Here is a 26,253-nt window from a genome sequence, read left to right on the forward strand (position 1 = left end):
ATATATAGTCACACAAGTCTTATTCCAAGCTATTTCTCAATCCCAAACATCAATAAAAATTTAAATAAAGTTAATCAAAGGCCTCCATCACCACTTGTGTTAAGTGCACTAAAAGTATGTTCAATACCTGCTTAAAGGTTGTCAGTTTTTAAAGGATACTTTTAATCTGACAAATGAATCTAATTTATTAAAAATAACACTTTTCAGCTGCCTGCTAAAAACGTCTGAAATGATTGAAGCTCGTAAACACTGTCATTATCTCAGCGCCACCTGATCATTTTTCTCATCCTCTGTCTCTAGCTGGTGTACACAGAGGGGGTGATGGAGAACTCGCCACCTAGGATGTATATTCTCAAAGTTTCAGCTTCAGATCCAGATGTGGGAGCAAATGGCGACATTTCGTACACACTGCACGGTCCAGATGCAGACAAGTTCCATCTGGATCCGAGAACAGGTATGATGGCGCCTGTTTGGGGTGAAAATGGGCACTCTCACTCTGTGAGTGTCTGGGATGGTGATAACATCAACAATCTGCAGCTGTAATGAGCTAACAGGAGCCAAAGCAATTGTTATTGTCCAGTAGATCACTGACATCAATTCCTTTCATTCTGCCATAACATTTATTCTCACCTAAAATTCGTAGTCCTGATTTTACAGATGAACCGGACGGTTTTCATTTTGTCATGTCCTTCTGAGAACAATCATCCCTTTCACTGTAAAATAATAAGAAAATGTATTGGAGGTCACAAATTTACATTTTAAAATGTGTCGCCAAACATTTTCCACTACTCTTAGAATGATAAATGCCAATTCAACTGTAGATAAACATATTTCAGTTTCCATAAGAATAAAAAATGTTTTTATATGCATATAAAATGTTGTTTGGTGATGAACTATTTCTGAATCCACCTGCCCTCAGGTGAGCTGTTCACTCTGGCCGTTTTGGACCGTGAGACGCATTCGGAGTTTAACCTGGTGACGAAGGCGACTGACGGCGGTGGTCGATCCTGTCAGGCCGACATCCTGCTGATGATCCAGGACATGAACGACAACCCGCCCCTCTTCTCCTCCAGTCACTACGAGGTCACCGTGTTCGACAACACTACGGTTCGCACTCCGATCGCTGTTATATACGCCAAGGACCCGGACACAGGTGAGCAACTGCTGACGTTTAGAAATGGGAGGTTTTCAGCTCTGTGAGAACAATCTATTGTGTGCCTCAGGTCCCAACATGCTGAGGCAAAACATTTGGCCTGGTATCACAAGCCTGGCTTTGTAAGTCTAGAATATGCATGTGTATAAGCATGTTTTTCCTGATCCCATACATAATGACATGCTAATCCATTTGCAACAGAGTTAATTCTTCCGAAACTCCCCCTTGATACTTTATGTCATTCTAGCTGTCTGCACAGAGATTTAACTCTCTTAACACGTAACCTCATGAGCTGAAAATCTGAAAAACGTAAGTTTGTTTCAAATGTCCTTCTGCCACATGTCGACTTGCCCCTGGCCACTTAACCCAAAGTTACCTGTTGATTTGTGTATCGGTGCATGAATGTGTGCATATTATTGAGTTTAAATGGATGACTGGGGCTTTAGTATAAAGTGTTTTGAGTTGTATAAATTCAGTTCATCACTTAATCAAATTTTTTACACCCTTGTTTGTTTTTAACAGTGTTCTTCTGTCAGCTGGCACTTCATTGTGTTTTCAGTACCAACTCTCAGTCTGTGTAAAATCATAACTTGCTGAGCGTAGCCACCTCTTTAATCCCAGTGTAACAACCAAACATATTGATGCATAACACTGTTTTATGGGTTGTTTATAGATAAACCCAATTTTGTGTGTGCGCGTGCGTGCGTGCGTGCATGTGTGTGTGTGTTAATTTTTTTTTTTTGAGGGGCTCGGGGATCTACTGTATGTAGATAGTTTATTTTAAGTCAGTCATTTAATCTTGTTCTGAGCGCTAAGTTCAACGTACAAACAAACTTAAATCATCACTTGAGATTTGCAACTTGAAGAGGAATCTTGAGCTCTACATTCAACCAAAAAGAAGTGTTTAGTTGCACTTGCAGCTGCTTTCTAGGTAATTAGCATCTGCTACTGCACCAAATGTCACTGTTGATATATCTTCAGTTAGCTGTAGAAAAACCTCTGACTGTTATTTCACTTTGAGCCTCATTCAAATGGAAAGCTCCCCACTATTTTTTATTTTATAGTAAACAGTAAAAATAGTTATGGTAAAACAACCGTAGAAAATTTGACTATAAAGTGAAATACTCTATACTAAACTCTAAATACTAAATATGGCCATGTAAAGAAAAACTGTCTTCTGAAGAATAAATATCTAGGGTTGGTCCCTTCACATCAGTGTAAACTTGTGTTTGTTACAAAGTGGAAAGTAGGGACATAATCATTCATATATATGTGTCATAGTTTTACTGTATTGTACAATCAGTTAAAACTGCAATCACCACTCTTATCCAGAAGACGATATTCACAGGATATTTTCTTCTGTAAGGTGCTTTGACAGACAATGAGTAGATAAGGAGATTATGTAAGGGTCATGGAAATAGCTGCTGATGATCACATTAAGGACCTCGAATACCTACTAGCTTGTTTTTAATCAACAGTGAAAGAAAGTTTCAGTTTTTCGCTTCAGTTGAAAGAGTGGTTGAAAAGCCAAGAGTCTCAATTCCCTCTTTTTGAAACACCGAAACATTCTTATATCCTGGAGTTTAATGGTTACAACACATTTAGTGTCACACATTTGAAATTGAAATTTTTATTTTGGGAAAAAATATTTTGTTTTCTTTTGCTTTATTTTGCATGAAATTAAGAGACCTCTTTCGATTTTTAGATTTAGTTTCCATATCCAGTTTCAAATGATCAATATGCAAAACTAAAAGCTTTCAGTAGTATGTGGCCAAGAGGCATGTACCATTCGGTTATTTGTCCAAGGTAAAAAAAGTTGATGGCAGCATCCAGATGTGGGAAGGAAGGCCACCATCTCTTCACAATACAGTAGCACATTTGGGAAGCAACTCACAGCATGTGGGTGAAGTAGCCAATAGTGTTTATTCTAGATTTTTTCCCCTCTTTCTCTCTCTCTCTCTCTCTTTCTCTCTCTCTCTCTCCCTTTCTATCTCTCTTTCTCTCCAAGATTATATTACAAGAGAACGTCTCACCCTCTCAGTGTGTGTTCTCAAGGGTTTTCTTATACTGCAGTTTTGTGGGGGCCACTCAATGTTGTTTTTTCTGTTAATGATGATGAAGGTATGGGCATAGTTTATGTTGCTTCTAAAAAAAATAATTGACACCATTTTGGCACATACAGAGTTAATACCGCTGGGAAACCTAAGGAAAAAGTTTTCTTCTTTAAAAACTTGCAGCAGAGCCCAGTCTGCACAGATGCGTTTGTCTGTTTGCAGTTTGAGTGTTGAAAGGTTTATGGTCAAACTTTGACGCACTTGCAAATATAAAGAAAGTAATCAAAGAGTTTGCCCATAAACCAGCTGGTACAGACTTTTTTTGGAAAGCGTACGTTGGCAGCTCAGCCACTCCTTTAGATGTGCAGCAGCTTGCCTTCACCTGCTCTCACAGCTTTCTCACAGATGAAACATAAAGATCGGCCTGTTTGAGGCTTTACTCCGTCTACTGGTGCATCAGTTTGCTTTTTCAGTGATTTGATTTATTTTCTTAATGAGCGAGCATTAACAAACTTTTCAAATCCAGCTGCTGACTTTTAAAGATTGAGACAGTTTTGAGAACAAATGTTAGTTCTTGAATGGAATACACTGAAGTGTGTTTTCTGTCATGGCAACAGAAAGACAAACTGCTTAGCCATCATCTTTCAAGCTTTAGTCCAGTTAATCTTCTGCAGAACACCTAAACGTCCTTGTGTGACTTAAGTTTGAATGTTTATGTGAAATGCCTTGATGGAAATACGGACTTCAAAATTAAGTTAATTCACAAGAATGCTGCTGTTGTCAGAGTTTTTTCTGAGTAGTTGCAGAACAAACAGGTTTTCTGTTGCTTTTTTCATGACCTGAAGAGGGGATTTGGTGCCACCATCTGTTGAGTTATTATCTATTATCTGGTTTGCTGCAGATAAGAGAGTGACATGCTTTGTATGAAATAGCAACACATTTTATCTTGCCACATAATCTCAGATAATTTCTTCCATTCTGAATTGATTGAGGGGCAGCAATAGCTGGGGCTTGTCCATGAAATCATTTATCCAAAACTTGCAACTGACTGATGGTGATATCTGTGAAAACATGAAAGGAAAAGATGCTCCATCTATGAAGGTTGCACAATTTTAATCCAATTCAAATCCCAGTTAGAGGCATTTACTGCTTGTTTTACTCTCTCTTTCTCTGCCCCTTTTTCTTTTAAGCAACTGCCGAATAAAGATGAGAGTTGGCTTTAAAATGTGATTCAATAATAATAGTAAACGACTGACGATTAACGATTGTTTAGAGGTATTTTACTCCTTAAAATACCACTTTCAACTGTTTCTGTGCTTATTTTCAATAATACTTTCAATTGTAGTTAATTTGTTTGTCTCCTCCACCATATTTAGGCTTTTAAGGGACGATTTACGTCATTTTGCACTCTCATCAGATCAACCAGAAAATGACTGATCTTTTGTTTTATTTCCGTTTAAAATAAATTTTAAAATATAAGCTCTTTATTAAACTTTTAGAAGTTTTTGAAAAATATTTAAATAAAAACTTATTTAACAAATATTTCTACACAGAGAGGTCAAATTTAGTTGAGTTTCTCTTGTCTGTTTATTCTTCATGTTGGAGCTTAAGTACATCAAAATTTGTGTTTTTCAGGCATAAACTCCGAGGTGAAGTACTCCATGCTGGCAGGAGACCGTGGGTTCTTCTCTCTGGATGAGTTCTCTGGAGTCCTGCGGCTGGAGCGACCTCTGACCTCTGACACCCCACCAACATTTGAGTTGAAGGTCAAAGCTGCCGACCGTGGCCTGCCTCGCCACCTGTACTCTGTTGCCACGGTTACAGTGGATGTGGTTTCCCTGGACGACTATCAACCAGTGTTCCTGAGCTCCGAGTACACCGCCCAGCTTCCAGAGTCATTGGTGGTCGGGTCTGAGGTGTTGAGCGTGTCGGCGCTCACCAGAGACGGGGGCGGTCCAGATCCCATCGTGTACCGCATCATCTCAGGAAACGAGGACGGCCGCTTCCACCTAGACTCACAAACAGGTCAGAATTATTATTTTTGTCCACAGTTTGAAAAACTGATTTAATTTTCTGAGGTGAATTTAAAAAATATGCATCTTCACTGGGTTGTGAGGACTATTCTGTGTATGTATTCAAAATTTTCATGAACTTTCAAATTAAATATGATCCCAAAACAGGATAAATCTAAAGTAAAAATGTAGAAGATATGATAAAGAACAAAAGAAATATGTAGATTTGACATTTCACAAAATAAACCAATTCATTTTAAAATACACACATTTCAGTTTTTCACATAAATATCTCTAAAAAGAACAATAGAAAAAAGCTTAAAATATGTGCAATTAAACCCAAAAGAATCAGAAAGTTTCCGGTCTGTAAAACTCAAAGAGTATTTCATGAGTGGAACAATAGCGTATTTGCTACTGTGAGAACTTTCTTCCATGGTGTATAAATATCTGAAATATGCTGTGGTCATGATAAATGGAGTGCCAGCAGTTCATTGTGTGGATAATTAATCTGCATTGTATTAGTACAACAAAGACAAACCAGGGAGCTGAAACTTTTGATCCAGAGAAAGAAGATTTTGATTTGATTTCCTTCAAGGTGGCTGGAGGCACCATGGTTTTTTTATTTTATTTTTTTACTAAACTGTCAACGGAATATAGCAATTAGGACTTTTCTCAAATAAATTAATAAGTAACATTCCGCTGTGATGCCAACAGAGTGAAATGCTTTGGGGGGGAGTTATGAATGAAGTACGTAATGTAAAAGTCTGATGTGTAATTAAAAGTCAGAAACATTCAAAGTTTTACTTAAACACGTCTGTTGTTTTTTTTTCCAAGGCTCTCTGAAATACATCCTGCATTCACCCTTCTCATGTTTTAAATAGGAAGGACAAGCAAGCCTGACAGAAGAAAATACATTTGTTGAGACTCCTGAGAATGTAGAACTACCTCTGTGATATCTAAGTTGAAATATAGTTTAAGATTTCCGACTATTGAGTTTAAAGCATCATGAATAAATTTTGTTCACGGGAAACATTGCAGCAAATGTTTACCCTTTGATGTGATGCTTTATGTAATTATTGCAGTTTGAAACAAAGAAGGAATTAAGTCGTCATCTGTTGGCTTCACCAATTAATCTCTTTCAAAACAATTGATAGAAAACAAACATATTTTTGCAGAGCTAAATAAGGTATATTCAGTATATAATATCTATTATATAATATATATCTAATATATTGTATATTTTGCAAAAAGTACATTTTTGTCTTTGTTGAATAGTATGAATAATTTAAATACCTGCAAATCCCTAATTTTTGCTCTCTTTGTCCCTTACAATATTCCAAACATAGTGCTGTTAGTTTCTACAGTTGTGACCATATGCGCTGTTATTAAAAAAAGGGACATAAATCCAAATTTTAACAAAATGTCTGCTCTCTTACAGTTGCACACAAAAACTAAACAAGAAAAAAATATAAAAACATAGTACATAAAAATGTATTTTATTTACTATGTTTCACATAATCCACAATCACAGAATGATTTTGTAACACGAGCTGGTTTACCAGGTTTCCAAATTATTAAAATGTAATCTAGAAAAAAGCAGAGATCACACCAAGTCATTAGAGCACACAGATGTTCAAACCCCTTTTTTCTGCAGATATTGTGAAATTGTTTATGGGCCATATTGTCCACCTCTGTGGTTTACTCCTTTGTTACGTATTCAGCAATAATCCATTCTATTTAAAATGTTATATGTTACATAATAAACACTAAAATATATTTCAATGGGACTCATTTGTCAGCATGCTGTAAACAAAACTGAGAATCCCATGGAGCATTTTTCCAACAGCTCCTGCAGCCTCTGCGCTCCTCCCAGATATTACTCCGTGTTACTTCCAGCTGTGAGCGTGAATCTCCTGCTGTGAAAGGCATGCAGGAACAGCAGCAGACTCTCAGACAGCCTGCATTTCCCCTGAATCTCCCAGGTGTTTTTATATGTGAAAACAGTTAAAGACCCTGAAAACAACTGTAATATCTGCTGCTGAACTGATAAAACATCATTCAAAACCATCACTGGTTGGTGAAGAATACACTAGATAATTTATATGGTTTTTGAATGAACTATGGATCCTTTGCATGATAAACAAGCATCTCCAAGTTGTCTTTAAAGGACATGGCTGTGGTCAGTAAATCTAACACTGGCTGTGGATCAGGAGGTGTTTTTCCAATATTAGACAGCAAGCAGTTTGTCTTGTCTGATACAGGAGCCAGATGGATTGGGTCTAACCCTCATGGCAGCTTAATATTTCACTGAATCATCAGGAAAGATAAACTAATCATGTGACAAATAGGTGAGTTTATCTTCAAAAGCAGAGTAAGAGAGAAATAACTCAATAAAGTTCTGTGTGTCTGCAGTTTTCCAGAGGTAAATACTTCATTGTTTCAATTCAGCATGAAGAGCAAATGTTTTATGCCTGATAGTTGAATTGAGCTTTGATCAACCAACAAATTGTGAAAAAATGCAAGTACATTCAGTAAATCCATGAATAGGTTTAAAACAAATTTAAGGACTGTTTGAAAGAGGACAATGTACCATATATTCTGAGAATTAAAAATCTAAATTAATACGAGGAAATATGCTTGCTGAATGAACCTAAATTTGTACTTTCTAATGTCTCCACTGTGCTGTTTTTACACCATCTTTCAAAAAGCGACTTGGCATTTGAAGTGTTTCACATTTTTAACTGCCAATATTTTCCATGTGTTATTCTACTGGATGATTTGGTGATAGACCAACACTGAGAACTGTGAAGAACAGTGAAGTGAAAGGAAAATAAAGGCATACATCTACAGGTAAAAATCACAGTGTGTGGTACGCATTAGCATTCAAGTCCTTTACACTGGCACTACTGCACATAATTGAGTGCAGCCATTTGCCTTCAGAAGTGAACTGATTAGTAATGTAATCTCAGTATAGACACATCTGTTCTGTGAAGACTTTGGAGGTTTGTTAGAAAAAATTACAGAACAAAGAGCATCATGAAGACCAAAGAACACACCACAAAGGTTACAGAGGAAATTGTGAATCAGTTTAAAGCAGGCTTAGATTATAAAACAATATCCCGAGTTTTGAACAAAGCACTGTTCATTCCATGAATAAGTAATGAATGCATGGCATAAATCTATTGAGAGGGCAGATCCTGCAAATTTGGCCTGTATGGAAGAGGGTCAGTGTTGAAACAAAGATAAGAGAATTTTAATTTGCTAGAACCCATGAAGGGGAGGTGGCCTAGAAGAAGAGGGGACAAGAAAAAAAAGCCTTTTGGGCCTACATGCAAAATCCTGTGTGTGGCAGAAAATTAACCCCGTAAATCACCACCTAGCACACTATCCTCACGATAAAACACGACAGTGGCAGCATCATGCTCTGAGGAGGCTTGTGAGATTTGGGTAGAGCAAAATACGGTGCAATACTGGAAGAAAACCTGTTAAGTGTTACAAACAGACCTGGAACTGAGGCAAACTTTCTGGCAAAGCAGTTTCAGTCTGAGGATAAAAGTCTGGAAATAAAATGTTAGAAAAGATTTTCAGGTGTAATTGCAGTAAATAGTGGTTTGACTAAATGAAATATTTGCCACACTTTTGCAAACAGAATAAGGAAAGTTTCATTGGGAACACACTTGAGCAAAGCACTACATGCAGCTGTGGATCAAATGTTGTTTTTAATGAAAAAATATCACAATGTTTTATTTTATTGCGACACCTTCACACCATCGCCAGAGAAATAGGTAACAACTTGATAATCCTGAACAACTTAATTTATTTGCAAAATTTAAAAATGTAAGACAGATTTGTACTAATCCTTTTTGAGCTCTGTGTTCCAGTGAAAGCAAAGTAAGCTGACTTGGTTTTTATTGTTTGTAGCTAATAACAAATTAATACCCTGCAGCTTCTTACGGGTGTTAACAGCCTTTGCCTTAGCTTCTCAAAGCACTACTGTTTGTGTTCACAATAAATGTGTGAGAAGTAGAAGCGTAGAAGCTGACAATGACAAACAATCCTCACTCAGTTACTCTGTGGGAAGTCACTTCATGCTGTGTGGAATGAGCTCAGACTGCTCGGAGCAAAACTGTGAAACAAGTCCACACTGATAGAAACCTGGCAGCAGGAAGAAAAAGCTGCTGCTGTATGTTTATATCAAAGGCTTACTACGGTGCAGGGTTATAACAGGCAATCGAAAACATTAGCATAATTACTGTACGTGCACAAACACCTCTGCTGCAGTGAGAGGGATCCATGAAAACCTCAGAGACATGCTGTGAAACTGTGGCTTCCAGTCTGATCCCTAAAGCTAACTGGAGAAAATGTTTAACATCGATGTTTTATCTGGTGGTTTGGCCCAGATGTGTAAAAACCTCATCCTTTCACTGAATCATTTATGCTCTTTCTTCACAGGCTACCAGTAAGCTGCCATTTCAAACAATAAACAAAAGTACAAACCTACTTCTTTCACTTTGTGGGAAGTTTTTAAAATAAAGTCTAAATTACGTCATGGAAGGGCAATTACCCCTGTTCGCTGGTTGATAAATCACAGCTCAGCATTTAATTAAAAAAAAAAAAAAAAAGCTCAAGGAACTGGAGATTAGTGCCACCTAATGGCTGCTGGATCCTCAGAAGAAGGAAGATATAAAAAACTGCATATACAGTTTTATAATTACCAACAAGGCCGTGCTTTAAGTCCACTTCTATTCTTGATACTCTTAATTCCAATTCATCCCTAACACCACTGTGGAATTTGCTGATATCAATCAACATCAAAACTCTGTGGTGTAAAGAGTTTCTATATAAAACCAGGCAGTGGACTTCAGAAGAAAGAAGCAGGTTAAACTACTTACCACCTGAGTTAAATAGGATGCTGATGGAGAAAGTGGCAAATTCTCCCTGCCCTGGACTCCATATCTCCAACCTGGAGCACACAAACTTCCTGCCCGGTAAAGAAGGAATAGTGTGTCGCAGTCTGAAAAGACTGAAAAGGTATAATATCTCCACAGTGGTTCTGTAAACCTTCTTCATTTCTGTTACTCAGTAGTTTCTAACGATATCACCGTTTGGCACAGGAATTGTAACTCACCAGACAGAAAAGCTTTAGGTAGGCTGACCTTTGAGACATCTTGATTCAACGATGTGGATCCAGGGCACATAATGAAGAACATTTACCATCCTAACTATAAACTTTTTAAGTGGCCATCATCCAGCAGGGAAAAGGATTCTTACCAGAAGCAGTGTCATTGGTCTGAGGACAGAGATAAAGTACTATGCACTCAATTTCTTTACAACAAACTTGATGATTTTACCTAGAGCAGGTAAAATAAATGTAATTTTATTTAATTTATTGTATGTTGTTTTTTACAGTTTAGCACCAAGACTCAAGATGGTTCTTAGTTTAGGCACAATCCTGTGAGTGATATGTGAAAAAGAAAGTCAGTCACAAGTTAATATATTCTCTACTATAAAGTAGAACAGTGTGAAAGAAGAGTATTGATTTATTGTTAAAATGAGCACTTGGGTGTTTGTTCTCGATGCAGAATTTGGTCTACAGAAGGTATTTTGTGCCATGTGTAAATGATAAGGGACTAGGTTTGATTTTTCTATCTTGGCTTTGAAATTTGAGATTTGTGTAGTCTTCTATTTGTAATTAAGTCATTTTTGTTTTAATTTAAAGTGATTTAGTTTGATATTTGTTCAGCATTTCAACAGGTTTTTCATCTAGTAACCTCTTTCTCGTCATTATAGCTCGGAGCTGCACAATATATTCAGTCACGATCATCACTGAAATTACAATATGTACACAATTGCTAAGGACTGTTTGGATGAAGTATCTGGAAGGCTGTTGTATTTCGAGTGGCATGCATTCAAATTGCTTGCCAGTAATATATTTGGCTCGATGGACACACTTTAACTGTCTCACTGAGTTAAGTGATTTCAAAGTAGTAGTCATTATTTCTATCGAATCAGCTTATATATATTTGTTGTCACTGCAGATTTTCAGTTCTTCCAATAACATTTAGTTTAAGAATAAGAAGTGGAGGAACCCTGGGATAGTACAAATTATAAACAAGCAGAGACCTCTCAGTGGGAATTCTGCACAAAAAGAGAAAGAATGTGTTTTATTGATACAAAAGGGAAAACAGGATCCCAGTCTGCATTTTCACAGTTGGATTGTAAGCAACGAATGAATAAATAACACGCCTTGGATCATTTTGACTAAAACTAGCTGCAGAAAACCCCTTTATTTCAGAAAAATCAATAAAATGAGACCTACGTTCTTTGCACGGGGCACAAATAATTTACTCTCTGAAACATGGAGTTGTTCGATTTTAGCAGAGTGGTGGATGGTTGTTTCGTGTTTTTGGAGCCTATTTTTGTTCTCTCTTAATAAGGTGTCTTTTGGCAGACTGGCTGGCAGCCCAATACTGGGAGTGTGTTTCACCCACACTCTGCTAGATATGACGAGCTGCAGCAGGTAGGTACGCTCCGGCTCTGTGTGGGATAATATGCCCACAATGAGACGTTCTGTTGCTTCACACTTGCTCAGTGTAACAAAAACAGAAAAAGGTAAAAACCTCCACAGTTGTAGCGAGTTCCATCTCCAAACACTGAAACCACTGTGAGTTTGTGTGAGCTCACTAAAAGTTAGTAGAGTTACGTTTCTTTGTTTACATCTGTGGTTTGGGTTGTAATGAGTGGATCAGGATGTTCTGGAGTCAGAGCTGCGGGCTGTAATTTTATATTTTTTGTATGGTTTTGGATTACGGGTCTTTATTGGTACTGCTCCAAGAAAGGCAAACATGTTTTGATTATTTTCTGAAGACGAGAGGTGGATATATTTTCCAAGGATGTTTCATATTCTCTGTCATAGCCATTAACAGCATGTTGGTTGACGGGGGGAAAAGAAGATGTTTTAACAGGAGACAATGTTATTCGTTGACTCAAAGAAATACTAAAATCTAAAACTAATAAGGAATTTATTAGTTTGTTTTGTGTTGAGACTTTACAATCCACTAGATGTTCTTGTCTGCGATGTTAGTTTGATAGTTTGTGTTGTGAAAAAAACCCACTAGCACTGTCTGCTGATGAAGGAAATCAGTTGCCATTTCAGAAATGTAAAATATCGTTTCAGGTTTGATCTCTGAAAATACAATTTTATTACTAATATAGCTGCCAATGTTTAAAATTTTTATTGTCTTTTATGTCAAAGTTATTGTATAAAGTATACTGCTCAAAAAAATAAAGGGAACACTTAAACAACACAATATAACTCCAAGTAAATCAAACTTGTGTGAAATCAAACTGTCCACTTAGGAAGCAACGCTGATCGACCCGACGATGGTCCCCGTTGTCAATCAGCTTTGCTTCCTAAGTGGACAGTTTGATTTCACAGAAGTTTGATTTACTTGGAGTTATATTGTGTTGTTTAAGTGTTCCCTTTATTTTTTTGAGCAGTGTATTTTAAATGATGTCTTTTAAAAGTATAATGGCCATAAATTGAACTTTTCTGTGAAAATTAACTAGATTTGATCAAGAATGTTGCCATAAAACGATCTATCCTCTTTCTGTGAGCTTTTAATAGCGACCAATGAATCATTAGTCATTATTAGAAACTAAAAAACTAAGACAGCAATCATCACATAGACCGCTCATTGACAATGTAAAGATTGTTTGCTCTTGTTCTTTAAGGAACAAAAACGTATTTTCTCCTTTTGTCTCAGACAAAACATTTATATTAAGCAAATATTCAGCAGGTCAGATGCAAAAAGGCTTTTAGACACAGTGGTCACATCTTAACTGCTTTAGCTGTTTCCGTAAACTGATGTTGGGCTTCACATGAGGATGACAGCAAACACACAGACAGCAGGCATTTATGGACAGATTTATGTCTCCTTAAAGGTTAAACTAACAGCTTTACTGAGCTCAGATGTACCACATGATACCACACACAGGATGTGTTTCACTTATGGAAAATATCACCATCCAAACCACATTCTGCTCACGACGAGAACACCCGTTTAAAGATCATAAAACGCTTGTCACTCCATATAATATTGACTCTGCATTTCAGCCTCATGTGTTGTCAGGTAGAGCATGGTATATACGAGGTTATGATGACAGTTCAGATGTGCAACACAAAGGAAATGCTTGGGAAACAGATAAAAGGAAGGTCACTGGGATAGCTGAAGATGTAAAATAAATTGATGTCTTCGTAACTTTATGCAGCAGTTCTCATGTGAGCATTGTGCAGTGTATAGCAAGTAAACCTCCAGTTCAAATTAGTCTTTATATTGCAGTAAAATTAATGATTTCTACCCTGATCCTGAATGTATTCCCATCAATTGTAAAAAAGGCATCACAGAGGTCTTTAGCTGTTTAAAGTTTTAACATATAAATAGGAGAACTCCCTTAATGCGCTACAAAAATATAAACATAAATGAAAACATTTCTTTAAATACAATAGCACCAGACTACACTTTCTTGTGCTGTTGTGGTAACAATGACAGTATTGACATCACAAAAAAGATCCTGAGATCGTCTAAAGTAGAGGTAAACTAAAGATTGAAAGTTTTCTACTCTGCACTGTTTACGTTGTCCTCCCAGTTGTTCACTTTTTGAGCCTGCACTTTAAAAGTTTCATTGAATCACATTAAGGGAAAAGCAGAACAGATGTGGGAAACCCTTAAGCGCTTCTTTGTTCTTAGGATAGCAGTCAAGTGTGAACTGCAGTCATCAAGGATGCAAGACAGCATCCTTAATCCTGTCAGTCAATCAAGCAGACATCAGATTTTTGTTCTGTTCAAAGTGACTGCTTTATGTCGTCATCTTGCAGGCCTTCTCACCCTCATGGCCCCGCTGGACTTCGAGGTGTCCCGGGAGTACTACCTGTCCGTGGAGGGAAGTCGTGGAAAGTCTTCCCTCAGTGACATCACGACGGTTATCATCAATGTGACGGACATGAACGACAACGCACCAGTGTTCAGACAGGGCGATTACAGCGCTGAGATACTGGAGGATCTGACACCCGGAAGTCTGGTTATGAAAGTAAGGAATAAATACAATATATTGCAAAGTAATTAAACTGGAGAACCGTAATTTGTCTTTATACATATGTGCTTTATAACTAATTTTAACTAGCTTTCTTCATACTATGTTAAAATGAAGACATTTTAAAACCATTATTATTTAAATTTCTAATCTCTTTTTTATCATTTATAGACAAAATTTTAGACTTACATGAAAAAACCTAATGCTTTCTTAAGGTACACAGTGAATTTTATGAAGATTTGAAGCACTAAAATTATTGTTTTCAGTCAAAGCTTATTAGATGTACATTTTTACAATTTAGTAATAGATAATATAATTCAATAAACATTTATTGTAATTCCTTAAACACACAAAAAAACCTTGTTAAAATTAAAAAAAGACGCGGAAGGTGAAAGACAAAATAAATTCATGTACAAAGACCTCATATGAGAAATCTGGAAGAATTTTTGACTGAAGCGTGTAGAAAACCAGGTTGCACAATGAAAAGTTAATGAAACAAAGATTTGATCATTTATGACATGTACACACACACAACAGATAATTGTGAGCCAAATAAAACATTTCATCAGGTAATATTTAATTGCAGTGCAAGCAGATGTGATCTCACACAAATACACAACATGACAGGAGGTGACCAATGAGTCGAGCAGAGAGAGAGAGTCCTGACAACAGTTCAAACTTATATATTGATCATGGATTCAGGTGAGAAAGGTGCAGAAACCAGATTAAGCCACATGTCAGACGTCTCATCAGGGCGGCAGTAGATAATATGGCAATAACACAACTCAGCAACTCACTGGTTACAACGCTGTCATCTATCAGGTCCACGTTTTTGTCTGATGGCCAACTGTTTCAGTTGTTTAATTATCTACAGAAAGTTGGATTAAATTTTTTTAAGTGAGCTAAATTCAGAGAGAAACTGAAGGATGAAACTAAGTCTTCATCTTCTGGGTCTGTTTTATGACCAAACATTTTTTCAAGATATTTTTTGGAGATTAATAGGATCTACAACAGAAATTACATTAAAGGAAAACGTGCATCTTATTTATTTAAAATAAACTCCAACAAAAGCAACTTCCATTAAAGTATGGGTCATTATAGAACATATAAAGGACTGAAACAATCAACCATGTTGGTCAAACGTTTGGTAGATAATGCGTTGTATTAATGTCTAAGCTTGAAAAAAAATCCTAACAGAACATGTTTATGTCTTTAATTAAATAGCAAAATATCAAGAATTAAAGTCAATTGGATTTAATTGGTTGCAACAAAGCAATCAGAAAGCATCAGCTTATAGAATCCATCATGTGCACCCCATACTGATTGTTCCTGTAAATGTTTTCAGCAGTGAGTACAAAAAAATCAGATCTACAAAATCTTAAATGTTATGCTTTGGGTGTGACGTACTGTAGAAAATATGATACAAGTGATGGATTTTAGTTTTCTTGTTTTTATTTCTCTAAGACGTGGAGAAAAGCTTGTGCCTGCCATCACAAAGAAAATATATAAATAATATATAATAATATAAAAAAAAGAAGAAAAGAAACATATTTGCTTTGGCTGTGGTGTTTATTATCTTTCATTCCTATCAGGTAACAGCTTCAGACCTGGATGGTCCAATCAATAATCTGCTTCGGTACTCGATCGTTAGTGGAGATCTGCAGCAGCAGTTCTCCATCCACCCTCGCAGCGGTGAAATTTCTGTTCGCACAGCACTGGACAGAGAAGAGGTCAGCGTGTGTGAAATACAAAAGAAAAAGAAAAACATTGAATGACATGAAAACAAAAAGTGTTTTGTTAAACCCTGATTTCTGCTTTGCAGATCCCTCATTACTCTCTGACGGTGCAGGCAGCAGACGAGGGCAGGCCCCCTCTGTCATCGGCGGTCCTCGTCACCATCACTGTCATGGACGTCAACGACAACCCACCGGTCTTCTCTCAGGTCAACCACAATCTAGTGCTGCAGGTACGACAACCTGAATGTTTTGCGTTAAGCTTATTCACAGAAAGCATGCAGACATTTTTGGTGGAACATGGCTTATTTGATGTTTATCCAGCTAATTGCTGAATCCTGAAAGATATGTCTGTGTAGATATTCCATCATCCATGTCATAGTAATCCTGATACTTTCAAAAACAGTTTCCAATTTTTTTTGTGTGTGTGTTGTTATCGGCGTGGGCCACCACATGTTGGCTGCCGTACATTTTGTCCAGATGATGCATCCACTTTGCTGCAGGCATGAAAGAACAAGTTCAGCCTACGCTTTGCATTCAGCGCTCCCCTACAAAAGGATTTTTTTTGAGAAGTTCTCAAGTGCTTTAGAGAAGTATAAGAGCTTGAAATAAAAAGGACACAAAAATATTATGCACATTAAGTTGATGCAAATCATCTTAACTCATTAAGTCACCAATGACCTTGACTTCGGTTGTCCTTTTTTAGTGTTTTAGATGTACATTTTGTAGGCCTGAAAAGGAAAGAGAAATAAGTCATTTTTTTAAACAGCTTATCTTTCATGTACTTTTTATTGATTTGACCCTTTCAGGAACCGAATGCGCGTTTGAACAGGTTTTGCCACTGTGTTTTGATTCGTTGCAGCCACTGTTTTGTGCACAGAGATCTTTCACGTCTGTCGCTTAAAAAAACAAAAAAATGTCTGCACACCCTGCTGCACACACAAAGCACAGCTTCGACAAACTGTCATGAACCGATACATCAGGAGACAAATAAAGAATTCCAGCAAGAACACACAGGAATAAGCCGCTGCCTCCTACAAAAAAAAAAAAATATATATATATATATAAACACCAGTGTCCTGAAGAGCAACAGTTGCATTCATGTGTGATATTTGACGACTCTGTGTAAAAATAAGTGCAATGGGAATATGAGGATGAGCAAAAAATGCAGTGCCTCCCGCAAAGTGCCTCATGCTGTGTTCATTTTGTTTACATGGAGAAAAAGGGGCAGACAGTATTCCCAAACATTCCCTGACATGCTTACATAGAGATGCCATAGCCAGTGATAATTAAAGAGAAATTACAAATGACTTATTTTGTTTATCTCTTTCATTGACTTGATCCAAAACAAGAGTACACAGATTTGTTTCTGGACTTTGAATTCAAACATCAGAGGAATCAGCTATCATGATTGTCACTGTGTTCAACCTTTTTGCTTTAAACCTTTTATTACACAGCCACATCTGCTGAGGTGGAAAAAGACTTTTTACGGGCAATTTACCTACACCTTAGCTCCTGGGAACGCATGTATTTCACAATGTTTCGGTTTTCCACGTGGCTGTGTATGTTTGTTTATAAATCTGCTCCTGGCTAGCTGTGGTTGTTGCTCATTGACAGTGTTTTATCTGCCAGCTCTTCATCACTTTGACTGCTGCAGGTTTGCCAGCTCTCTTCACACCATCCAGCCACGGGAAAGCTTGGTCGTGAGACCAGACTTTGCCAAATGTCGTCTGTGGATGAATCCAAAGTCTTTGAAATGCTCCCATGTGCTAACGCCAGCTCTGCCTGATGAAGGCGCTCTGATTGCAGTGAGCAGATGGATGCGGCTGCAGACGGTCTGAGGAGTTGTTAATTTTTACAGACAGGTGCTGCAGGTCGACAGCGGCCTGGATTTCTTTTTTGGCAGTTAATTACAGTCTTTGTTTGACTATTTGTCACCTTCACGCGTCTGCTTTTACGAGAAGCACATCTGTTGTGGGGAAGTGAAGCTGCCACTATAGGCTGGAGTTGAGTTTGAAATCTTCACTAAAGCCAGCAGTTTTGACAAGTGATTCATTTTGGTTCCCAGAACCCCCACAGAGGAAGCCACAGAAGATATAAATCAAGATAAATTCTACATCGCTGAGGAAGATTGTCTCCACTGAGCAGTGAAAACAATCTGAAGACATTCAAATGTACCAGGGTTAAATTGTTCTGCTCAGAGCGTATTTGCAGATTCAGCCGAGTCGGGTAAATTCTGGACTATGGTTTACTAAAAACCCAATGGAATTTTGCGTCTTTTTGCATTAACCACTTTCTTTGTATCAGCGTGAATTTCCTAGAGAGTAACTCTTGCAGACAAACATTGTGTTCAATTACAGTCTGTCTTTAACTTCAGTGAAGCCCCGGGGTTTTGGATGAATATTTAATTTTTTTTTACTTCAGGTCCTTAATGGAACATCCTGAAGTGAAAGTATTTAAATGTAGGCCAAAATAAAAGCTGTTTGAATTTTTCTCAGCTTGAGTGAAAAAAGAGAGGGGAAGAATAAGAAACATTTTCAGTCTAATAAACTTTTTTGTTCTTTAATGTTCTACTTCTTTACTATTGATCATGAACTATTATATAGCAGCTTGTACCAGAATGGTAAGCACATGCCTTTTTGTAAAACAATTTAGATGTTATGAAGACTTTAGTCTGATTCACCTCTAACTTTTTCAAACTATTTTAAAAATAACATCTTCCTATTTATCAGATCAATAAAGTGCATCTTCACATTTACCTTTAAAATGTTCTTTATTTCAAGACTCACTTTGTCAAATGATAGTGCAGTTGTCTGCAAGTTGCAGATCAGGGGCCCTGGCACTCATCTGTAGGTGAGCCTAGTATTAAGGTACAGAATGGACCAGGTGACATTTTGAATCTGCTCCACCTACTGAGACGCCTACAAAGAAGTTTAGGATCAAGTACATTAGAGAAGCGATGATGTTTGGATGTCTGTTCCTGGGGATTCCAGATTTGTGTGGATGTAAACATGATATTAAAGGCTTAACTGTGGTCTTTGAATGAAATTCACCTGTCTGTGTTGCTCTAATCCTAAATAGGAACACAAAAGCCTTCTGCATTTTATGCGGATCTGTTTGGTCTATAAGCAAATTGTAGCAGGTGTGGTCATTTAGGTAATAAAATGTGTTACTCCGCTGCTTCATAAAACCACAAATATGCAGACAGAGGAAAGGCTTACTGGATCCCAACTGCTCGACACTTTGTTTTATCTTAAGTTAATTAGGCTTTTGTGTCAACATTGTAACTCTTGTGTTCAGCAAAGCCTGAGGTACAAGACCAGCTTTCAACATTTACAACACATTCGACCGTTTTGGTCACAGTCTGCTGCAGCTTTCTTTTAACAGACCTGACTCATAATGTGACGCATGCTTTAATTTAAATTGCTAACACTGCACATGGGTTGGTGCATGTGTTAGCCCAATAATTCCACATTTTGTGTACCTTTCCTGCCATCCATCTCCGGCAGAGTGCTGTTCTGAGACTGATAGCTTTGTTTTGTAAGGGGCCACTGGTTTCTAATAGCATTAGGACACAATGAAAAGAAGCTCCAACTGAATATGTAATTCATCACAGCAAACATGTTTTGTTCTCTTTCAGTAAAGCTCGGCATCTTTTGTGAAGCACAAAATATTAAATTCAATTGAACAGGCAAACTTGTTATTAAAATGAAACCCATAAACTTTTTTGATTTGGTCAAGTTTTTCATAAATTGTTATAAATGCACTGTTGATTTTCAATACACACTTTTTGAAGATGAATGAAAATCTGAAATTGAAAAATGTATTTCTTATAGGAGGGCGAGTCCATCGGCAGCAGCATCCTTCAGCTTGTTGTGACGGATAAAGACACTCCAAAGAACGGCCCGCCTTTCTCCTTCCACATCCTCAGCGGCAACAGTGACCGACGTTTCCATGTCGACCAGGGCGGTCTGTTGTCTCTCTCTGCACCTCTCAGGAAAAAGAACAAACCCTACCATCAGCTGAAGATCCAGGTAAGAAGGGCCACTACATTTCTGTTTTTCCTCTTCCACTTCTGTCTGTTGCCTCTCTTTCCTCTAAGCTGCTTTCTCCCTCTTTACCCAGTGGACTGGAAACAAATACACTGCAATTTCTGTCAAAGTCTTCATGTCACTTCTGACATTGAAATGGCTTTTTTCACATTGTCAGTAAAACTACAAAAAAGAAGAAATTGTGATCCTGCTGTTTAAATCTGCTGAGTTTACCCTGTAGCTTCAGCTGTTGTCAGAAATTTGTAAGTTTGCTCTGGGAAACCTTAAAGCTATAACATAACTTATCTGAAAAATCAGTTTTTGACTTATTTGTTGAAAGTATCACATTGCCATGACAGTATTTTCTGAGACAGATAATCTGTAAAAAAAAACTATACCAATCTGCAAAAATGCATCACTCCCAGTCAAAATCAACTGATCAGAGGCAGGAAGAAGATCTTAGCGCTGTTAATCAACTTCGTGTAGAAACAAGTCATTGTTACAGAAAAGCTCTTCCGCCTGTAATTGGTGGCCTTGCTAACGAGCCTGAGCATTCATGACAGGCTCTGCTGTCGGGAACAAGCTGTAGACAGCAGAGAACAAGGAGGAAAGTGTGAGCAGCGCATTCACAAGAATGATTGAGAATGCTAAGACCCTCCTCCTGTTTCTGATTGGTTGTGTCTGACTAACCAGTGCATTTCTGAAGTTGACACTGAAAATACTGGGTAAACAAATTATCTGTCTTATACAGTCACGACACAGTGACAGTTTTTAACAAATATTTAAAAAACAGATTTTTCCTAAAAGTTACATACTGTTGCTGGAAAAACAAACATCTTCCATCTGTATTCAATTACCTAATTTGCGTTCATTAAATCAAATAAACTGACTTGATTAGAAAGATGAAAATGTGGCAAATTTTAAATGTTTGTTTCTGTTAATTCTGGCAATCTTATCTTGCAGTGAATGAAAGGTTTCCATAAACACTTATGCTTCTTTTGCATAAATTACAGCACCAATACAGTGTGACATTAAGGCGATCATCCTGTGGTTCTGCTGAAGAAGTCCAGGTTTCTTGGATAGCAGCGTTTGTAGTGTTGTGTTTGATCAAGAGAAAGATGAGAGCCTCGAGTGTCTTTTAGAAACTCCACAGTTTCTCTGGGTTAAGATCAGACCATTTGGCATTTCAACCCCAGTGTTATCGTGGTCTTTAAACAAGGTGGTGGTAATGTCGTGAGTGTGGGCAGGTACCAAATCCTCCTGGAAAATGAAATCAGCATTTCTGCCAACGATGTCAGGGAAAGGAGGAATGAAGTGTTCCAGGAAGCTGGGCTGACTTTGGCCTGAATATGAAGGCCAATACCAGGAAATGACTTGATTCCCCAAATCATCACTGATTGAAAATTCACACTGAACCCTTAAGCATCTTTGATTCTGTACTTCTCAGCTCTTCATCTTGACTCTGGGGCCTTGATTTCCAGTTACTCATTTCATCTCAAAAAAGGACTTTGGACCACTAAGCAACAGTCCTGTCCATTTTCCCCTAAGCCTAAAGTAAATGCTTTTAATTCAGGAGCGACAAGGAATCTGCAACAGATTGCAAGGAATGCAACAGATGTAGCTCATGTCCTGGATATATTTATGTGTGGTGACTCATGTAGCACAGACTCCAGCTGCAGCTCATGCCTTGTGAATTTCCTCAAAACTCTTGAAAGAGCTCTGCTCTACAATCCTCTTAAGGCTGTGGTTATCCCCTTTGCTGTTTCTTCATCTCTTTTCTGACACTTTCACCCCCCTTCCACATGCAGAAATTGTATTTGCTTAGATAAAAAAGCTTGAGAACAGTCAGTTTCTTTAGACATAATGTTTTGTGGGTTTCTAGTTTGTGAAAGGTATCAGTGAGTGTCTGCTGGACAGCTGTCAAGTCAGGAGATTTCCCTATGATTGAGTAGGTCTTGTTTAGTACTCATATTTACAAAAAAAATGAATTTTGAACATGTGAAACATATGTTTTTAGTTGAGTTTAACTCCCTATTTGAATTACTAAAATGGAATTTGTTCCAGGCTGCACAGTGGTGCAGTTGCTAGAGCTGTTGCCTTGCAGCAAGAAGGCTCTGGGTTCGATTCCCGGCCCCAGTCCTTCTGCATGGAGTTCGCATGTTCTCCCTGTGCATGCGTGGGTTTTCTCCAGGTACTCCGGTTTCCTCCCACAGTCCAAAAACATGACTGTCAGGTTAATTGGCCTCTCCAAATTGTCCCTAGGTGTGAGTGTGTGTGTGCCTGGTTGTTTGTCCTGTGTGTCTCTATGTTGCCCTGCAACAGACTGGCGACCTGTCCAGGGTGAMCCCGCCTCTCACCCGGTACGCTAGCTGGAGAGGAACCAGCAACCCTCCTGACCCCACTAAGGGACAAGGGTGTAAGAAAATGGATGGATGGACGGAATTAGTTCCTGTAATATAATTTAATGATTATTTTTAAAATTTTGAAACACTTTGCAAGAGTTTAGTTTTTAGTGATGTGTTAGTTTGAGGAAAGAAAAATTAATAAATAAAATAAGTTTAGCAGGAAAACTATCTGTTAAAAGTGCCATACTATTTAAAAAAAATGCAGTTGTGTGAAGGTAAGGGTGAAACCATTGCATTTTTTTTATTCAGGTAACAGACAGTGGTCACCCTCCGCTGTCTTCTATCTGTGTGATCAACATCAACGTCACTGAGCAGAGCAAGTATCCTCCCACCGTTGTCCCCCTCGAGGTCTTCATTACTACCACTGGAGGGCTATTTGCAAATCGGGTCATCGGCAAACTGCACGCATCGGATCAGGACCTGCAGGACATCTTGACCTACAAGATGGTTTCACAAAAGCCAGAGGGCCAAAGGTTCTCCGTGGACCTGACTGACGGTAAAATCTGGGCGGATGAAAACCTGGAGGTGGGCTCGTATGCGCTGAACATCAGCGTGAGCGACGGGAAGTTTACTGTCTGGGCAGAGGTCAAAGTTCACATGTGGGCAGCCAGTCAGAGAGTGCTGGACTCTGGCCTGACGCTGCAGCTGGTCGGGATGTCACCCGAGGAGTTCCTGGGAGATCACTGGAGAGGCCTCCAGCGCAAAATGGCACAGTCTCTTAGCCTGTCCAAACAAGAGCTCTATCTGGCCAGCCTGCAGCAGCTGCCTGACACCAAAGCCCTGGAGGTGCTGCTGGTCCGCAGGCCTGAGGGACGACTCGTTCAGTCGCTGTCAGGGAGCAAACTCGAAGGTGAGCTGTCAGCAGAATTACTTCCTTAATAGGCTACGTTCACACACGTCTTAATTCATACTACTAGTTAAACCCAGCTGCAAAGAGACTTGTGCATGGTTTACATTCTTAAAGTTACCAGCATGCACAGAATGGGCAGAACTTTGACATCACTGTTTACAGAAATAATAACAGGTGGAACCATTTATGGATCAATTTTAAGGTTTATTCATCAAAAGGAGTCGATAGTATTGTCATGAGATTGCAACAAGTAAAAGTCAGCGAATAAAATGAAAGCACAACTAATATCAATGGCTTTGTATAGTATTGGCTGCAATTTCTGTAGAGATGTCTGTGTGGATGTGCAGTCAGAGTCCGGAGTGGCAGGATTGTGATGTGATGCGCTTCAGTGACACAGACTTCTTTCATAATTTTTAATCATAAACTTCAGCCATTGTTTACATCCTAACTTATCAAGTCAGGTGCAGAATTATGATGCATTTCTCTCGTTGATGACATAAAAGCCAGATAAACTGCAACGTGACAATTCAGACTGCTGACATTTTGTAAACAATTGGATACACATTTGAATTAGTAACACATATGAAAGAGTTTTTTTGGGTTAAAAAGATTGGAATTGGCCCGTTAGACGGCTGCGAACGGGCAAAATAAAGGTAGATTTGGGTCGCATTTGCCTGCTGAGTGAACATAGCATAAGACCTGTGATCATGGCAGTGCGTACAGTCTGAATGTGAACACTTTGATTTAGGTGTCTTAGCAGAGATGGAGGACTCCCTGGGCCTCAAAATTCCCAAGGTGAGCCATGATGGATGTGTGGAAGCCAGCTGTCTGGCGAGAGGCTGCAGGAACGCTGTGCTGCTGTCAGGAGCGAAGCTGAGCCATTTCACCACAGCCAGAGCTGGTTACATCACACCGCAGCACACCTGGGAGAGCGTCTGCTCCTGTAACGGTACGTCACTCTGTCTCTGTGTCAGTGTGTGTCTGAGCTTCAGAGAGACAGCCATCAGAGACGGTGCTGATGTGAGATCGTGTGAACCGCAGAGAAAGTTGTGGTTCTGGAATGGAAACGCTGAAGTTTGCTAACAAAACTATGCAGAGCGTCTGTCGCTCTGAATATCTGGGTGTGCAGCCCCAAAGTTCATATAAACTTTTATAGTTGTTCCAGTTCAAAACAGTGGTAACGCACTTAACAGAATGAGCTCTACATGAGCTTGAGCAATTTCATATAGCACAGAGTTTTTAGCTTCGGACTCATCCAAATGTGATGGAGAAAATGGAGCAGAGAAAAAAATACTTTCATTATTTTGCTTTCATTAAACGTCATGTTTAAAAGATTTTTTTTTAAAGCAAGTAATTATATAATCAGTAACTAGAACAGCAGGAAAATAAAACTGAGAGTTGCTCAGTCTCTGGTATGAAAAAAACTGAGATTTTATCACTCAGCGCTATGTTAACATTAGCTTAAAAAGTGATGAAAAAACATAACATAACAAAACATAACAAGCCTGTTGATTCTAGGCTTAGTAAACCGAAAAGCACACAGACATTTTGCAGGACTTCTCATCTCTCTGAACATAATTTACAGACAGCTAGATTCATCCCCATTCCTCCAAAAGATGTTTAATTTAAGTGGTCCCTTGTTTGACCTGATTAGGTCTGTATTGGGATTATACTCACTGTACTGCTGTGTCAGATAGATTCCCCGCCAGCCTCTTTATCTGTCACACTGAGCTGTAACAAGTTTAAAGGTTTGACAGCTTCATTTGCTGATAACAGGAGGACAAATGTATTTTATTTGGTGATAAAACAATGGGAAACAAATATTAGACTAAGACAGAGGTAATGGAGAGAGAGAGAGATTGTTTCATTATCAGAAAACTGAGCCAAGATATTGTCCTCACATACACACACGCACGCACACACGCACGCACGCACACGCACACACACGCACACACGCACACACACACACACACACAAAAGGCTGCTGTGTCAGTGCCGGTTTATTTTGATGAAATGCTGGCAGAAATCTCTCCTCTGCACCCTGCCAACACTTTCCTGCCAGAGTAAAGCGCTCTGTTGACACAGAATCTAACAGCCTGCGCTGTGCTTCTATTACACACACTCAGACACCAATAAAGTGTGAGTGTGGCTCACAAGAACCCTTCTAGACGCGAAGCTTGGATGCTAACCACTTCTTTCAATTTGATGGCTGCTACAAAACCTCAGCACCCGCTGCCCTACATGATCCTTTCCCTGTGTACAGTATAGTTGAAACTTGATGTTGATATGCAAAAAGACCATTTTTACTCACTGCCTGGCATTGAATTAGACTATGCTTTCTGTTTAGGTCAGATAGGATTACTGCAGTTATGTTTTCACTGTGGATATTAGGCCATAAGGTGTATTTAATATTACAATTGGCGCCTAAAAGAGCTTCTTGAGGGGTCTCAGGTATTTAGATTTCAGCAATTTGTTGTGGTTGGTTGTAGTCCCTAACCGTAGCAAATACAGGGCTCCAGTGTTGGAACCTGATCCAGTGTTGTTTTTTTAGCTTGTGAAACATTGGTGTATTTAAGTGTGCTGTACTGGTGCAGAGTTATCTAATAATTTTATTATTCACTACCTTTATGTCTGTGTTTAAAAAAATAAGTTGATTCAGCACAATTTTTCTGTATGGCATCGGTGTCGACTGATACTAAACCTCAAATATCTGTATTGGAATCAGAAGTAGAAAAGTGAATCGGTGCACCCCTATAAGCAAATGAACTTAATTTGTTGAACTAATTTAAAAGAGAAAATAATTTACATGGATGGAAGTCAAAAAAGCTTATGAAATATATGTAAACATCGTATTTTAACTGTATAGACATCATGTTTTCACAGTTTTTCCGCCTCAGGGGTATAAGTGGAATTATTCAGGTG

The 26,253-nt window shown here is 38.4% G+C and overlaps 1 protein-coding gene across 1 annotated transcript in view; it reads left to right on the forward strand.

Moving 5' to 3' along the window:
• Nucleotides 1-26,253, forward strand: part of fat2 (FAT atypical cadherin 2) — a 98,425-nt gene that overhangs the window by 52,135 nt on the left and 20,037 nt on the right. Inside the window, exons 14-22 of the mRNA XM_008420846.2 lie at nucleotides 301-454; nucleotides 920-1,153; nucleotides 4,843-5,232; nucleotides 14,098-14,309; nucleotides 15,905-16,042; nucleotides 16,135-16,278; nucleotides 19,882-20,079; nucleotides 22,731-23,331; nucleotides 24,080-24,280. Coding sequence (XP_008419068.1) covers nucleotides 301-454; nucleotides 920-1,153; nucleotides 4,843-5,232; nucleotides 14,098-14,309; nucleotides 15,905-16,042; nucleotides 16,135-16,278; nucleotides 19,882-20,079; nucleotides 22,731-23,331; nucleotides 24,080-24,280 — 2,272 coding nt within the window. The remainder of the gene's footprint in view (nucleotides 1-300; nucleotides 455-919; nucleotides 1,154-4,842; nucleotides 5,233-14,097; nucleotides 14,310-15,904; nucleotides 16,043-16,134; nucleotides 16,279-19,881; nucleotides 20,080-22,730; nucleotides 23,332-24,079; nucleotides 24,281-26,253) is intronic.

This window comes from Poecilia reticulata, linkage group LG10, assembly GCF_000633615.1.
Source record: "Poecilia reticulata strain Guanapo linkage group LG10, Guppy_female_1.0+MT, whole genome shotgun sequence".
NCBI classification, from domain to species: Eukaryota; Metazoa; Chordata; class Actinopteri; order Cyprinodontiformes; family Poeciliidae; genus Poecilia; species Poecilia reticulata.